The sequence below is a fragment of the Schistocerca gregaria genome, chromosome X (assembly GCF_023897955.1).
Source record: "Schistocerca gregaria isolate iqSchGreg1 chromosome X, iqSchGreg1.2, whole genome shotgun sequence".
In the NCBI taxonomy this organism is placed as follows: Eukaryota; Metazoa; Arthropoda; class Insecta; order Orthoptera; family Acrididae; genus Schistocerca; species Schistocerca gregaria.
The window spans coordinates 290,347,648-290,364,801 of NC_064931.1; the positions used below are offsets into that span (position 1 = coordinate 290,347,648).

Sequence of the window (17,154 nt, forward strand, 5' to 3'; positions counted from 1 at the left end):
ATGGCTACCAAGGAACGCAATCGGCGGGTCAGTAAATGTGCAAGATATGTTGTTATTGGTGTTCCTGCCATAAGAATACAGCTGCCATCCTTGTGTAGGGTGTAGATAATCAGAGTTGTGAGGATAACTTTTAGCCTTTGATTCTAGTCTATGGCACAACAATATAAATAGGACTGCCTATTCCATAATAGGCACATATTTATAGATGTTTATGTACTTGCTTATTTCATTGTATGAATTTCGTATATTATGATAACCTCTGGTGTTTCTGTCATTTGTATATTTTGTAACATCTGTTATTCTGTGTGGCACTGATTATTTGTTTAACATAGACAACATATTTCACTACTAGTTGCTTGATATAGTTTAAACATATTTATGTTGCAAGCTCCATATATGCAAAATTATGTTATATTCTGGCTATCAATAAACCATCCAGTACAGAAATCTATTTGGGCTGAAAGGGTGAATGATACACTGTTTATAAAAATATAACTTTATTAATCACAGAAATACTGTATTTCATATCCCATTTAACCACAGAAGTTCTTGCTGCCAGAGAAATAAATTACACCTGAGGATAGAACATGGTGTCTTACCAAATGGTATTACTGCATTTTGATGGTTTTGAGAGCCTCACAGATATATGGAATAAGTAATGGCAGGATTTAAAATACTAAAAATTAAAAATAGAAAACTTAACATTTCAATCTTCCCACTGTGAAGTATGTCATGTGACACTAGTATTATACAAATATAAAACTAATACTGCTGTTGTCAATTTTAAAGCATTATACTGACATTGAAATCATTGTATTCAAAAGGGTATGAATTGCTCTGCCCAAAATAAACTCTTACACCAAACACATGTTATTCTATTTCCTGGTTTCCAGGTCTACAGCAGCCCTTCTATGTACAGAATTAATGTTGCTCTATTTGTCAAAAATAAATAAAGCACTACACCTACCAAATGAAAGTATGATGTCCCAGTTAAGAATTATATGTCAACTGTAGTATGGAATATAGTTATCTGATAACTTAAATGTCATTTTAAGAAAGTGTGTAGGAATCAGGAAACCAGTATTGAGAAGAATTTTAAAACTAGAAAAGTCTTAAGGCATTCTGCGTCAAAACAGAAGTATGTGAAGTATGGTAAGAAATATATATGAATGGTGCATTGCATGAGAATAGAATTAAAACTAAAGAGCATCATTAATACAGTGTAAGAAGTATGCCACAGAACCAATATGCAAGTACTTATCATAAGAAAACATGAGCTGGAATATCATAGAAATTAGATGAGCATCATCAGCAGAAATGTCCTCATGTTATCAAATGATGTTATGCATGGATCTCCACTGTGTATAGCTTAGGATTGTTGCATCAGAATACTGTGCCCTAAATCAATGTGCCTTGATTTAGTTATTCATTGTTGTCAAAATGCACATGCTAATCATCAGCTAAACAGTAGGGCCTACTTGGATCTAAACAATGTGGAGGAAATGGCTGATAGTTAAAGTGACATATGACATGGCTTCTAGGGACCTGACGTATGGATATATACCACATATCTGATGAGTGTGTGCAGTGCTACATGGAATCTCATAAAAGTGTTTCAAAGCAAGCATTTGATTAACAATAATCCCTGTTTGAGGTTGACATTATGGAATACTATAACAATAAAATTACTGGTTGACAGATCATTTGATTGCTCGATTCTGTACTATCACAATACTGGAATTTAAGGAAGTCCATTTATGTATATTTCCTTTAATGTACGTTGTTCTTTATGCCACTACCTGCTTTCTTGTACAACAGGACTCACCCCACGCTATATATATATATATATATATATATATATATATATATATATATATATATATATGCACTGGTACTACATATAAGCTTAAATGCTGGTCCACTGTTTAATTGATCATTGCTTGTTTTTTTCTTCATATATATTATTGTTTGACTTACATTTATTTAACAAGATGCCGCATTGACTATCTGTTTTGATTTTCTTCTCTGGCAATGTAGTCTCTGAGTAGTGAAATGCTTTTAACCACCCTCATTTTCATTTTCCAATACCATCCATAATGCAGTGTCCTGAGTCATTATTTCCACAGCCTTCAAAAGTTTCACTAATTGCTATTTATAATTGGTTATAATATTTTTGGTACTGTATTTACATAAATATTATCTGTAGTCCATTTCATTTCAATTTATGTGGATTTGAACTATATTATTGACATTTATATCCACTGTGTTACTAACATAAAATGACATGAAGCTCAATATTGCTATTAACTGAAAGAATGGTAAAGGGAAATGCACAATAAACCATTGGCAGACACTGAACTTTTCCTGTACAGTTACCAAAAACTTGATGAAAAATATGTTAGTTCCTGTTCTGGCACCAAGAACATTCTTTTTCTTTTACTTCACATACTATGTTGACAACTGGAAAGTTTCAAAAACATATAATTTTAATGTACAGTCCATTTTGCCACAAAGTGCTTCTAATCTTAACTAACCAAGGCAACCATACATTTTACTTTACATAATACATTTTGAGACTGTGTTTTGCCTTCCTCTCAGTTTATTTGTACATAAATATTCTTAATGCTATTGCCTTATTGGTAATGGCTCATCATAAATTCCTTGAAGTCTTTTCCCTTCTGCGTCAAATGGGCTTTTTATGTATGGAACAGCATCGTATCGATTCCCCATTATTTCAATCTGATATAAACCATTTAGAAGGAAATCTGTAGTAATTTTGCGACCATCTGGATGCCTCACATAGCTGCAACAAGAAGGAAAAAATAAAATAAAATAACATGTCTGGATACAAGTTTTTGATCAATTAATATTTTACTACCATCACAATTACTATTTCATGTTAAAGGATTAATTCAAAAGTAGTACCACATTCCTCTTTTGCTTGAAAACAAAATGGTATTCAATCAATATGTGTTGAATTACGCTGGATGAGGTGGCCGAGTGGTTCTAGGTGATACAGTGTGGAACCGCGAGACCACTACGGTCGCAGGTTCTTTTTTTTTTTTAATTATGTCCTATCCTAATTGAGACTGTTTTCCATTTTATATCTGTGAACTTGTGGGAACTACATAAAAAATTACACTGGTGACAAGATACTTCACTCCCCAATGCATGGGGAGACAGTGCAATCTTCCTTCTAGTATTGATGTAGTTTGCTACTGTGTATCAATTGCGCAAAAAAAGTATTATTGTTCCACTAAACCATGTCATGCTTCTATTATTTTATCCTCTACACTGTACGGGACTATATTGTTGACCTGTGGCAGCTGCAGATTATGACAAATACACCCTCAGCTGGATGTTCTACAGCAGCAATGCAGCCAATCTGCACCAATTGTACACTGCAATTCACAATGTTCACCCATGAGTGCAACACTATATCATGCTGTGCTCCACAATCAGTCTCCCCAAGAAGTGTTTTAGAAAAAAGTGACAGTGATACTCATTGGTGAACCAAAAACAATAGAAATGGTGAAAAATGGAGTCCTAGTGAGGAATTATTGTGTGTTGTGTAACCTTGACATTACCACCTGTCCACAAGTGGTACACACTAAATATTTACCACAGGATCTCTCATCTATTTGACAACCTACCATGATCAACAGTTTTACCATGCTACTTGAACCAAATTTCAAATTTATGACACCAAAGTCATGCATAAATTCAAAGGGTTTACTTGTGCTAACCTTTGCACTGTATACAGGAATGAGACATTCAGCTTCATTATCACCACACATGGTATTGTTGACATGGTATTGCATAGTTCAACACTCCTATCAAAAGTTTTCCTTTAGATAATTTACATCCAGTGTATTTTCTGCACCACTTCACAGATAGTTTTGTGTCAGGTACACATGACAATCAAAACACTACATTTGTTAAAATATTTCTTGGAGGCAAAGCTCTGGATTTACATCCAGTGTATTTTCTGCACCACTTCACAGATAGTTTTGTGTCAGGTACAGATGACAATCAAAACACTACATTTGTTAAAATATTTCTTGGAGGCAAAGCTCTGTCATGGATAAATTTAAATATAAGTCAGTGGGTAACATATCAGGGTTTCGAGAAAAGTTTTTTAAATAAATTTTGGTCAGAAGCAGAACAGAGGAGAAACAAAAGTGAATTTTTGAGTGGTCCTAATTATAGAAATAAGAATGACACTTTGAAAGAGCTTTGTAAGAACCAACTTAGAAAATTAGCACATCTTGACAACCATTTGACAAAATGGCCTTGACTGATGCACTCAAAAGAATATTACCAGAAAGATTGCAGTGGGATTTAGTACATGGACCTGACAATGGTCTAGAACAATTTTTATGATTTGTTGACTGGCTGGATAGAGCAGTAGAAAGAATTATGTGCCATAATAATGAAAATGATAGAAATCACAATGGGAGTGACCACAGAAACAGAGATAATGGTAACTTCTGTGAAGATCAAAGTGTCAAGAGAGAGAAAAATTTTGAACATCAGCAGGATAGGAATGATGCAGACAACCATGGGCATTTTATTAGAAGAAACAATCATAGAAGTAACTACTTGGGAAGTAGCAGCTTGCCTCAATGAAGGTTCACAGCTACGGAGCAAGGAAACAAAACAAACACAGGACCCCCAAGTCACACTTGCAAATAGAAAATAGTAACAGTGTTAATGATATGACACATGTATCTGAAACTGAACAGAAGGAATATCAGGTTTCTCATTTATGTTTTGATCAAAACTTTTGGGATACTATGTCTAATTATGGTGATGTAAGTGCTAATCACAAACCAGAATGTGAGAGTAGTGAGACTTTTGATGTAGTATGTACTAATGGTTTCTTTTCTTGGGCAGAAAACAGTATTGCTGATGTATGTAAATCAAGTGATGACTCTAGTGGATCTGAACTACATGGTATTTTTGATGTAGATGTGAATTAGAGCTGTGAAGCCACTGAAGTTTGTAAGTCTGAGACTGGTGGCTTATTGCAGACAAATGTAGCTGAGGTAACTGACTTTGATGGAGATGAGACTTGTACTGTCAGTTATGTTGTTGATGAAGTAATTTTGGGGAATATCATGATGATGATGAGTATCAGATATTTGCGGAGTTAAAGAATAATGATATTTCAGAATTATTTGTAAATGATGATGACAATACAGGTAAGGTAAGTAATGTATGTGATGTTGTAAGTGAGGGTCATGGAATACCAGTCCAGTCAAAACAGTTTTCATTAATGTCATGCAGAATAAAGATCCAAACAGTAAAGGTGAAGTATCTGTGAGTCTGGAGAATAAAGGTGAAAACTTGTTGAAGTTTTGTTTGGGGCCAGATCGATGATAACTTAGATAAAGGTGCATTCTGGAATAAGTTAGCTGTGGTTAGTCAGAATTTGTATCCCAATTTGTGGAATGAAGAGAAAGAGGATCTAAGCAGGCAGTTTAATTCTGACAGTAATGTGTTTTGTGTTCCTTCTGTAATAAGTGATGTTAGTTGTGCCACAGAATCTATTTATTGTGTTCAATCTTTACCTGATAACATGAGTAATCAAAATAATGTTATGATACCTGTAAAGTTGATAAAACTTTGTGAAGACAGTGTGGATGTACCATTTGATGAAATTGAAAGTGATCTTTTGCATGAAATGTCTGGCAACAGAGAGAATGATTCAGATTTTGGGCATCCTTACATTAAATTAAAATTGGTCAGTGGGAAGGCAAATATTTGATTCAGGTAGCCTGATTTGTGGTAGAGACAAGATCAAGTACAGTAAAATTTTTGTGGGAATGTCCATTGCAGATGTAAAGATAAGAGGAGCTACAGTTAAGCAAAGCAAAATGGAAAATCTCAGGTACTTTTAATTTTTCATATAGAAGACAAGACCTCTGAACATGGATGCTTAGTGACCCCTAGTCTGGAAGAAAATATACACTCTATTTGTAGGTTCATACAACTATATAATTCTGTTTTGTAATACAGTTGTGCTACAGAATTTGATACATATATGGTATGCTACTAAACGAGTAGATACTTTTACAATTTTGAAATGGGACAATGTCACTAAATATCTAATAATAAATTTCTTTTTTTACAATGCTATTAGTGTTAAATATTATTAATAGTCCTGTGCACTCTCCAGAAAATAATTAAATTTAATTGTCATGAACTTTTTTTGGTAAAGCCATGGGTGTTGTGGTAAATTGAGTGAAGACTTGTTTTACACATGTGTACTGTAAATATTAGGAATAGTATCTTAAAGCTTCATATGTGCAATCCAAACACATACATATGTTAAACACAATATGCTTATGTCAGTACATTGGGGACTATAGTCCATACCTCATTTTGTAGCCATTTGTTGGATGTTGTATCAGTGCAGTCGAACTTGTCTGGCTTGTGTACATAATTTCTTCTAACCTGCTAATCACTAAATAAATTTTACTTTGAGATACCTTTAGTATATCTGTGTGTATTACCTTACTAGTTCATTTTTTTCTTTGCATTTAGCTCTGTTTATTAATGTACTGGGTATGTGAACACTTTTTAATCCATTCTGACATAAACCCGGTATACTCATTTTTTCAACATAGATAGGCAAAGGGAGGTATTGAACAGCATACTTAGTACACAAAATAATGTTTCAGGATTCAGCATGAAAGCTAGACATGAATTATCTATCTGTTGGAGCGTGTGATGAAAAATCTAGAGAGGAAACTGACGGATGTGGGTGAATCCACTCCCACACTCCTATATGACTGCACCCTTGTTGATCCAGTCAACTTACAAGAGATCTACACCTACATCTACATTTATACTCCGCAAGCCACCCATCGGTGTGTGGCAGAGGGCACATTACGTGCCACTGTCATTATCTCCCTTTTCTGTTCCAGTCGTGTATGGTTCACGAGAAGAACGACTGTCTGAAAGCCTCCGTGCACTCTCTAATTTTACATTTGTGATCTCCTCGGGAGGTATAAGTAGGGAAAAGCAATATATTCGATACCTCATCCAGAAATGCACCCTCTCGAAAAATGGCGAGCAAGCTACACCACGATGCAGAGCGCCTCTCTTGAAGAGTCGGCCACTTGAGTTTGCTAAACATCTCTGTAACGCTATCATGCTTATCAAATAACCATGTGACGAAACGCGCCACTCTTCTTTGGATCTTCTCTATCTCCTCTGTCAACCCGATCTGGTACAGATCCCACACTGATGAGCAATATTCAAGTATAGGTCGAACGAGTCTTATGTAAGCCACCTCCTTTGTTGATGGACTACATTTTCTAAGGACTCTCCCAATGAATGTCAACCTGGTACCCACCTTACCAACAAATAATTTTATATGATCATCCCACTTCAAATCGTTCCGCACGCATACTCCCAGATATTTTACAGAAGTAACTGCTACCAGTGTTTGTTCCGCTATCATATAATCATGCAATAACGGATCCTTCTTTCTATGTATTTGCAATACATTACATTTTTCTATGTTAAGGGTCAGTTGCCACTCCCTGCACCAAGTGCCTATCCGCTGCAGGTCTTCCTGCATTTCGCTACAATTTTCTAATGCTGCAACTTTTCTGTATACTACAGCATCATCCGTGAAAAACTGCATGGGACTTCTGACACTATCTACTAGGTCATTTATACATATTGTGAAAAGCAATGGTCCCATAACACCCCCCTGTGGCACGCCAGAGGTTACTTTAACGTCTGTAGACGTCTCTCCATTGATAACAACATGCTGTGTTCTGTTTGCTAAAAACTCTTCAATCCAGCCACACAGCTGGTCTGATATTCCATAGGCTCTTACTTTGTTTATCAGGCAACAGTGTGGAACTGTATCGAATGCCTTCCGGAAGTCAAGGAAAACAGCATCTACCTGGGAGCCTGTATCTAATATTTTTTGGGTCTCATGAACAAATAAAGCGAGTTGGGTCTCACACGATCGCTGTTTCCGGTATCCATGTTGATTCCTACAGAGTAGATTCTGGGTTTCCAAAAACGACATGATAATCGAGCAAAAAACATGTTCTAAAATTCTACAACAGATCGACGTCAGAGATATAGGTCTATAGTTTTGCGCATCTGCTCGACGACCCTTCTTGAAGACTGGGACTACCATGTGCTCTTTTCCAATCATTTGGAACCTTCCGTTCCTCTAGAGACTTGGGGTACATGGCTGTTAGAAGGGGGGCAAGTTCTTTCGTGTACTCTGTGTAGAATCGAATTGGTATCCCGTCAGATCCAGTGGATTTTCCTCTGTTGAGTGATTCCAGTAGCTTTTCTATTCCTTGGACACTTATTTTGATGTCAGCCATTTTTTTGTTTGTGCGAGGATTTAGAGAAGGAACTGCAGTGCGGTCTTCCTGTGTGAAACAGCTTTGGAAAAAGGTGTTTAGTATTTCAGGTTTACACATGCTATCCTCTGCTTCAATGCCATCATCATCCCGGAGTGTCTGGATATGCTGTTTCGAGCCAGTTACTGATTTAACGTAAGACCAGAACTTCCTAGGATTTTCTGTCAAGTCAGTACATAGAATTTTACTTTCAAATTCACTGAACGCTTCACGCATAGCCCTCCTTACGCTAACTTTGACATCGTTTAGGTTTTGTTTGTCTGAGAGGTTTTGGCTGCGTTTAAACTTGGAGTGAAGCTCTCTTTGCTTTCGCAGTAGTTTCCTAACTTTGTTGTTGAACCACGGTGGGTTTTTCCCATCCCTCACAGTTCTACTCGGCACGTACCTGTCTAAAACGCATATTACGATTGCCTTAAACTTTTTCCATAAACACTCAACATTGTCAGTGTCGGAACAGAAATTTTCGTTTTGTTCTGCCACTAATGCTGCTGAGTCGGGAGGTCGGTAAAAGGAGCCAATTATTAACCTAGCTCGGTTGTTGAGTGTAACCTCCACCCATAATATTTCACAGGAACTATCCACTTCTACTTACTACAGGATAAACTACTACTAACAGCGACAAACACGCCACCACCGGTTGCATGCAATCTATCCTTTCTAAACACCGTCTGTGCCTTTGTAAGAATTTCAGTAGAATTTATCTCTGGCTTCAGCCAGCTTTCTGTACCTATAACGATTTCAGCATCGGTGCTTTCTATCACCGCTTGAAGTTCCGGTACTTTACCAATGCAGCTTCGACAGTTTACAATTACAATACCGATTGCTGCTTGGTTTCTGCATGCCCTGCACCCTTTGAAGCTGTTGTCCTTTCTGTACTTGCCCGAGGCCATCTAACCTAAAAAAAAAACCCAGTCCACGCCACACAACCCCTGCTACCCGTGTAGCCTCTTGCTGCATTTAGTGGACTCCTGACCTATCCAGCGGAACCCAAAACCCCAGCACCCTATGGCGCAAGTCGAGGAATCTGCAGCCCACATGGTCGCAGAACCGTCTCAGCCTCTGATTCAGACCCTCCACTCGGCTCTGTACCAAAGGTCCGCAGTCAGTCCTGTCGACGATGCTGCAGATGGTGAGCTCTGCTTTCATCCAACTAGCGAGACTGGCACTCTTCACCAAATCAGATAGCCGCCGGAAGCCAGAGAGGATTTCCTCCGATCCATAGCGACACACATCATTGGTGCCAACATGAGCGACCACCTGCATATGGGTGCACCCTGTACCCTTCATGGCATCCGGAAGGACCCTTTCCACATCTGGAATGACTCCCCCCGGTATGCACGCGGAGTGCACATTGGTTTTCTTCCCCTCTCTTGCTGCCATATTCCTAAGGGGCTCCATTACTCGCCTGACGTTGGAGCTCCCAACTACCAGTAAGCCCACCCTCTGTGACCGCCTGAATCTTGCAGACTGAGGGGCAACCTCTGGAACAGGACAAGCAGCTATGTCCGGCCAAAGATCAGTATCAGCCGGAGACAGAGCCTGAAACCGTTTCGTCAGACAAACTGGAGAGGCCTTCTGTTCAGCCTTCTGGAATGTCTTTCGCCCCCTGCCACACCTCGAGACGACCTCCCACTCTACCACAGGTGAGGGATCAGCCTCAATGTGGGCAGTATCCCGGGCAGCCACAGTCATAGTCCGATCGGAGGACGCGTGGGACGAGCTGGCTGTCCCCGACAAACCCCCATCTGGACCCCCACAGTGATACCCATTGGCAACAGCCTCAGGCTGTGTGACCAAAGCCAACACTGCCTGAACCTGGGAGCGAAGGGATGCCAACTCAGCCTGCAACCGAACACAGCAGTTGCAGTCCCTATCCATGCTAAAAACTGTTGTGCAAAGAAGGTCTGAACTAAACTACAGAGAACACAAACAAATCGACACAAAATTTAAATGGTTATTAAAATACAAGAATGCCTAGTAAATGCATTAATGTATTTATGTATGTGGCTGATTGATTTTGTGCTATACTCCTACTTGTGATTGAGTATATTCTTCTGGTCTGTACCTATCGTTGTGAGTTTCTCGAGTCGGCTCACTCATCATACATTTAGGCACTGAATTTTTTTTCTTCTCTTTTAAGGGGTGACTTTATAGATGTAAACTTGCAATTTGTAATTCTAGTAATTTACATTGCCTCTGCACTTATTTCTGTAGTTTAGTGTTGTAATGTTGTAGTTTTGACTTTGAAGCATTTGTCTTGAGACAGAATGTTTGACAGATCTGGAAATCTGGATTCTGTGTCCTCATATATCTATAGATTATGACTTGTAGAGTAAATATTTTTCTTACGTTTTCTGTGATATGTTAGGTATCAGATACTTCTACACATGTATATTCTGTCTTTCACATAAACTTTCACATAATTTTATACATAATATGTTATATTTCAAGCTGAAATTTATGGAAAGGAATTACTTTATTTTAGATGTTACAATCGATTAGTACTAACTCTGAATGTACAGTTAAAATTATTTTTTTTTAGAAACATTTGAAATTACGAATTATTTGGCGCCCTTAAAATTTCTATTATTAATTATGCAATGTAGTACTGTTTAGTATGTTTATTTCTGGATTCATTTATGAAATAATAATCAAAACTAATAGAAATTCATGTCTGAAGAGAACTTGTAAATCCTTTGGAACATTATTTCCTCCAAGTGAGATAGTAGTAAGCATGCCTCTGATGTGATCAGGAGACATATTTTTGTATTTTGGGCAGACAATGTAATTTTGGCTTTATGAATGTGAAAATTGAAAAGACTGTATGATACGTGACAAAATGTACTAATGTAAAAACAAAAATTTTGCAACAACCATCTTCAAAATTATTTAGATCAATTCATGAGGACCTAAAATGTGAAAATTTCAGCTTCAAGAACCAGACACCTAGACAAGAAGAACTGGGGCCAACTCTGCAAGAAAAGCTAAGAAAACTAAAAAGTTTATTCTAATCTTACTCTTACCAAATCTCCAGAAAAGGCTTTGCTTATTGTGGATAATAGATGGGAATTAGGAAGGAGGGGAGGGGGGGGGGGATTACAAGTCTACTCCCTGATTCAGCTAAAGGCATGCTTATTCAGTGTCACACTGACTGCATAGTCTCTGGTGTCATCACTTACGCCCTCCATCTAAAGTGACAAAATGTGTCTACAACTATCTGTAATAAAAAACGACAGGCTACAGATATGGATGAGTATTAGCACCATCTCCTTGATTGAGTCACCCCACTCGAAAAAATTCAATGAAACCAGTTTTGTCTCATTGAAGAATACTTAGAATCTCTCTGCCTCCAGATGGATGGCTACATGCTTCAACAAGCAATACAAATGACATCCATTGAGCTTACCACAGCAACATATAATATAAAATGAACATTAAACATTTAACGAACAATACGCCACTTCAACTATGGTGCTGGTTATGAACATCAGTCGTAAAGTGCACCATATCCGTACCACACCAGAGCTCCCGTTCAGCACAGACTGTGCCAGCTCACACCTAACAAACGGTGTATGATGAAGATACTGGTCGATGAACTTTTAAAAGCTAGAATAGTTCAACCCTCATACAGCCCATGGGCTTCACACATCAAACTAGCACTAAACAAAGATATTACTCTGTGTTTATGTGGCGATTTCAGAATCTTTAATACAAGCACTATCATTGACAGTTACCCGATACCCAACATACAAAGCTTTACCCACTATCTCATGGATGTATCTGTGTTGAGTGTGTTGAAAGATGATGTTTAGAAGATGGCAATCATTACACCATTCAGACTGTTTGAATATTTTTTTATATGCCATATGACCTCAAAAATGCAGGCCAAACATGACAACAATACTTAGAGAGCATCTTCTTCAAGCTGTCCTTCCGCTACGCATACTCAGATGACAATCTCATTTTCTCAGGAGATAACAACACCCATGAAATATTTTAAAGAAGTTCTTGATATTCTTTCCACAGATGGTGTCATTATCATGGACAAAAAATGTCAACTACAAGAAAATGAATTTACTTTTCTGGCTCATGTGGTTTCTATTTTAGGCATCCAGCCACTACTGTAATCAACAAAACTCATTTTACTTACACGTCAAGTTCAGTAGGACCAAATTGAGGAGCACATCTCCAAGGTCATGGAACGTGTCAGTACATGAAATTACAACATGTAAAGTAATAACAGATAAAAGTAGATGTTTATGAACCCAAAAAAGTCAGTCCATAAATTTAGGTAAACTCAACCAACAACAGAACAAGAATCAACTTAATTTTTCTAGGAACTCCTCGACAGAATAGAAGGAGTGACTCATGAGGAAACTCTTCAGTTTCAATTAGAAAGCACGTGGATTAATGCTAAGATTTTTGAATTCCAGTGGTAGCTTATTGCAAATGAATGCAACAGTATACTGCACACCTTTCGGCACAAGAGTTAAGGAAGTCTGATCCAAATGTAGGTTTGATGTCTGCTGAGTATTAACTGAGTAAAAGCTGCTTATTGTTGAGAATAAGCTAATACTGTTAACAAGAAATGACATTACTGGCTGTAGGTTGTGTTCCAAAACTGAACAGCATAGATACAGAACTGATGACACTTCCTGCAGGACCGGACCATCTTTTTGCCAGACAATGCTCAAGCACATACAGTGCAAGCTGTTACTGATTTAGTTGACTGATGCTGCTGCTAAGTGCTGTACCACCTACTGCACTCCCCTGAATTAAGCTCTCATGAGTTCAACTCTATTTCTAAAATGAAGGAAACACTTCATGGCATTCACTTCAGAACTGCTACAAATTCGTCAGGCAATAGACCATGCTGCTCGAACTGTCAACACAATTGGCACTGCTTAGAGTATCCTACAACTTCCACATCACTGGCAATGGGTTATACGCAATGCTGATGACTACTTAGAAGGACAGTAAAACTTCGAAACACATATCTATTTTGTACGATATGTAAATAAATAGCTGCCACTATTAAAGTCCCAACCCTCATATAATACCATATGACATAAGCTAATGAAAATAAGCAAAGTAGACTAATTTTCATGTTGACTGATCACTCACTTTAGATACTGTTCGAATAGTACAAATGGCAGCATTAAGTCTTTGAACAAGATCCTGAATGTGGGTTTTCCACGACAGTGTCACTAATCATATGCCCATTCTGTGAAATTAAAACGTCAGGTTTTATTGATTTGTGTGTTAGAAAATGTAAAAACTGAATCTTACTGTGATTTAGCAGTAATCTATTTTCTACAAGCCACGAACTTAGGTCATGAACTGCAGTATTTGAAACTGAGCCAATGTTGCACACAATATCCTTTACTACCAAGCTAGTGTGATCAGTAAACAGAAATATTTTAGAGTTACCCATAATACTAGAGGGAATATCATTCATATAAATAAGGAACAGGAGTGGCGCCAACACTGATCTCTGCCCCCCCCCCCCCTCCCCTCCCACTTCACCATACCCCACTCAGACCCCACATCACAGCCATTCTCAACATTGTGAAGAATGACCTTTTGCTGTCTGTTGCTTAAGTGAGCTACTCCCCTCATTCCGTAATTGTCCATCTTCTGGAGCAGTATTTTGTGATCAACACAATCAAATGCCTTAGTTAAATAAAACAACTCTGACACACTCACTCCCTCATGCACAATTATCAATATACATGGATGCAAGTGACTTTGCAATTAGCACTGTCCTTCAACAGGAGGTGGCAGAAATGCAACAACCCCCGACATGCTGTTCTCAGAAGCTCACTGCCTCATAACACAAATGGTTGTCTTATGAATATGAACTTTTCACTGTCTATGAGGCAATCTGCCACTTTGAAAACAATGCTGATGGCTGATCTTCTCCATTCATAACCTATCAAAAGATTTATCTTCAAGATGATTTTGACACCTCAATAACATTGCTCAATTTTTGATGCACAAACATCACCTTAAGTGTGCAGACAATATCATTGCCAATTGTTTATCATGCATCAATGCCATCTACACACAATTGATTATGAAGAATTTTCAAAAATACAACTACAAGATACACAAATCGAAGAACTACTCAATGACACTGCAATGAACCTCAAGATTGAAAGCCATTTCATTCCAGGCATGACAAGGCAGATATTATGCAATATCTCATAGAACTAAGTTCATCCTCTAGTACCATAGAAATTTTGGAAACTTATTTTTGATCATATGTGCAACTGAGCACACCCTGGTATCTGACCTATGACAAAACTAGTAACTGATCATTTCATGTGTCCACATGTCAAAAAAGACTGCAGAGGATGGAAATGAACATGTACACTTTACCAGAGGAAGCAAAGTAAGACAACATGCACAATGCTTCTTTGATAATAGCAAAAGGGCACACTGACATAGTAGAATCCTTTCATGAATCCAAAGGTAACTATTGTATGCTACCCTACTATCCATCAATGACTGAGTCACACATTGTATCGAAGCTATTCCACTACGCAAACATGTCAGCAGAATTTCCACCAATTACCACTGATGAGGGTCGACAGCTTGAGTCCACTTTGTTTTCTGCACTGTGCTCCCTCTGTGCCATCCACCACGAACAAACTGCTATGTACTACCAGCAAAGCAATGGTATAGTGGAATGGTGGCACCACACACTAAAGGCTGATTTAATCAGCCATGGAGGTTACTGGATTGAAGTACTGCCATGGGTGCCTCACAAGAAACAATGAAAGGCACCCCTCACTGAATTCTTATATGGCAAACCACTTGCCATCCCTACTGATTTCATTTTCAGGTAACAACAATGGATACCACTGAAACTGTGACTCTCATTACAAGAATAAAATAACACTTTGTTCACCTCAAAATCTTGGCCCCACAATATCACAGTATCCCCAAGATTTTCACCCACAAAATACTTGCGGTTTGTACCCACATCATGCTCTGTGACAATACAATTTGCTCTGCTCTGTATACCCTTTACACGGGACCACACAATATGTTAAAACACAGTGCATAAACCTATAAAATTCTGCTCAATGGCAAACCCACCACGGTATAAGTTAACCAATGTAGATGCTTGTGGACAATCCATTCACTGTTGACACATCGACCCATACCAACACTCTGACAATGTGACAATGCACACTGTGCCTGACACTGACTTTACACTCACAGTCAGTCACAGTCACAGTCACTTGACACCATTGGTTTGTGTGTTAAATTAACAGACAACCTCCACATCATGGGAGGTAAGCACCCCAAATGCCACACCAAGAATGGATCTGCAATCGCCATTTCACTTGTTCTTATGTACTGTGTACTTATTTACTGATGTTGATTCAGCAACAATCTCATCATATGCATCCTCCAATCATTTCCTCAAGGTTACCATCCCTCTAATTTCAATACTCGCTCTAACAGCAACAACTTCTTTTGAGGATAATTCATCACAGCCTGACCTCAACACATTGTGCAGAACACCAATCACTCTCCAACAATCCCGCTTCAGCCACATGCTATGCCCATCCACATACCTGCAATATTTTGAAATCTATGCAGAGCACTGAGAACCTCACCTCCTTAATACCAGTGCTTCACAGTATGGGAGGAGGGAGCTCTGTGTAATCTTTGTCCCGCTGTATGAGGAGAGTGTGGTCCATGCTTCCTTGTAACATGGATGTGTTTTGCTACAGTGTATACTTGTGCAAATAAACTGTTGTTGTAGCGCTACACTATGCTGTGTCTCTATTACATTGTCCCCTATACCATATGGGACTGAAAACCAATTAATTATTCTGCTTTTTCATTATTAACAAAACCATTCTGTCATTTCTTGCCTAAGAGAGATAGTGGAATTCATACAGGGTGAGAACTATATGAAATAAAATCATCATAACTTCTGAATAGTTTGCATTAAGACATTCAAACTGCATAGTTGCCCATGGGGCATGATGGGAATTAGAGTGAACTGTATGGTTTGGTTTAGCAACAAAGCCCACTTTCATTTGGATGGGTTCTGCAAAACTGGTGCACATGGGGGACTGAGAATCAGCATTTCATGGTTGAGAAGTCTCTTCACCCTTAGCAAGTGACTGTGTGGTGTGCAATGTCCAGTCACAGAATAATTGGTGTGATATTCCTTGATGTCATGGTGATTACTGAAAGATGCGAGAAAGTTTTCAGAAGATTATTTGGACAAGATGTGGTTAATGCAAGATGGAGCTTGACCCCATTCAGGCAGGAGAGTGTTTGATGTCCAGGAGGAGCACTTTGGAGACCATATTCTGTCTCTGGGGTGCCCAGAGGCCACTGACATGGGCCACAGTTGGCCGCCATATTCTCCAGATCTGAAAATATGCGACTCCTTTTGTGGGGCCTTATTAAAGACAAGGTGTACAGTAATAACACCAACACCATTGCTGAGCTGAAAACTGCCAATGATGGCAGGCATATCAAACATGTCATAACCTAAATCTGAACATCTGTAGTGATGTTTTCATGTTGAATAAAGTTACGCTGTAGTTTGTAACTAATTTACTTTCTTTCATATAGTTCAATAATTATAACCCTGTATATGTTAGAAATAAAAGAGGGTCATATTTCAGTGCTTTGCTTTTTATTTACGCTATAAATGTTTCAGAGCAAAAGCTCTATCTTCAGACTCTGCAGATGGAGAGTGGAAGTTAAAAGCTGAGAA

At 38.3% G+C, this 17,154-nt stretch overlaps 1 protein-coding gene across 1 annotated transcript in view; it reads right to left on the bottom strand.

Moving 5' to 3' along the window:
• Positions 1 to 480: 480 nt before the first annotated feature.
• LOC126299609 (sarcosine dehydrogenase, mitochondrial) overlaps positions 481 to 17,154 on the bottom strand; it is a 274,922-nt gene continuing 258,248 nt past the window's right edge. The window contains exon 17 of the mRNA XM_049991642.1: positions 481 to 2,803. Coding sequence (XP_049847599.1) covers positions 2,626 to 2,803 — 178 coding nt within the window. The 3' untranslated portion in view covers positions 481 to 2,625. The remainder of the gene's footprint in view (positions 2,804 to 17,154) is intronic.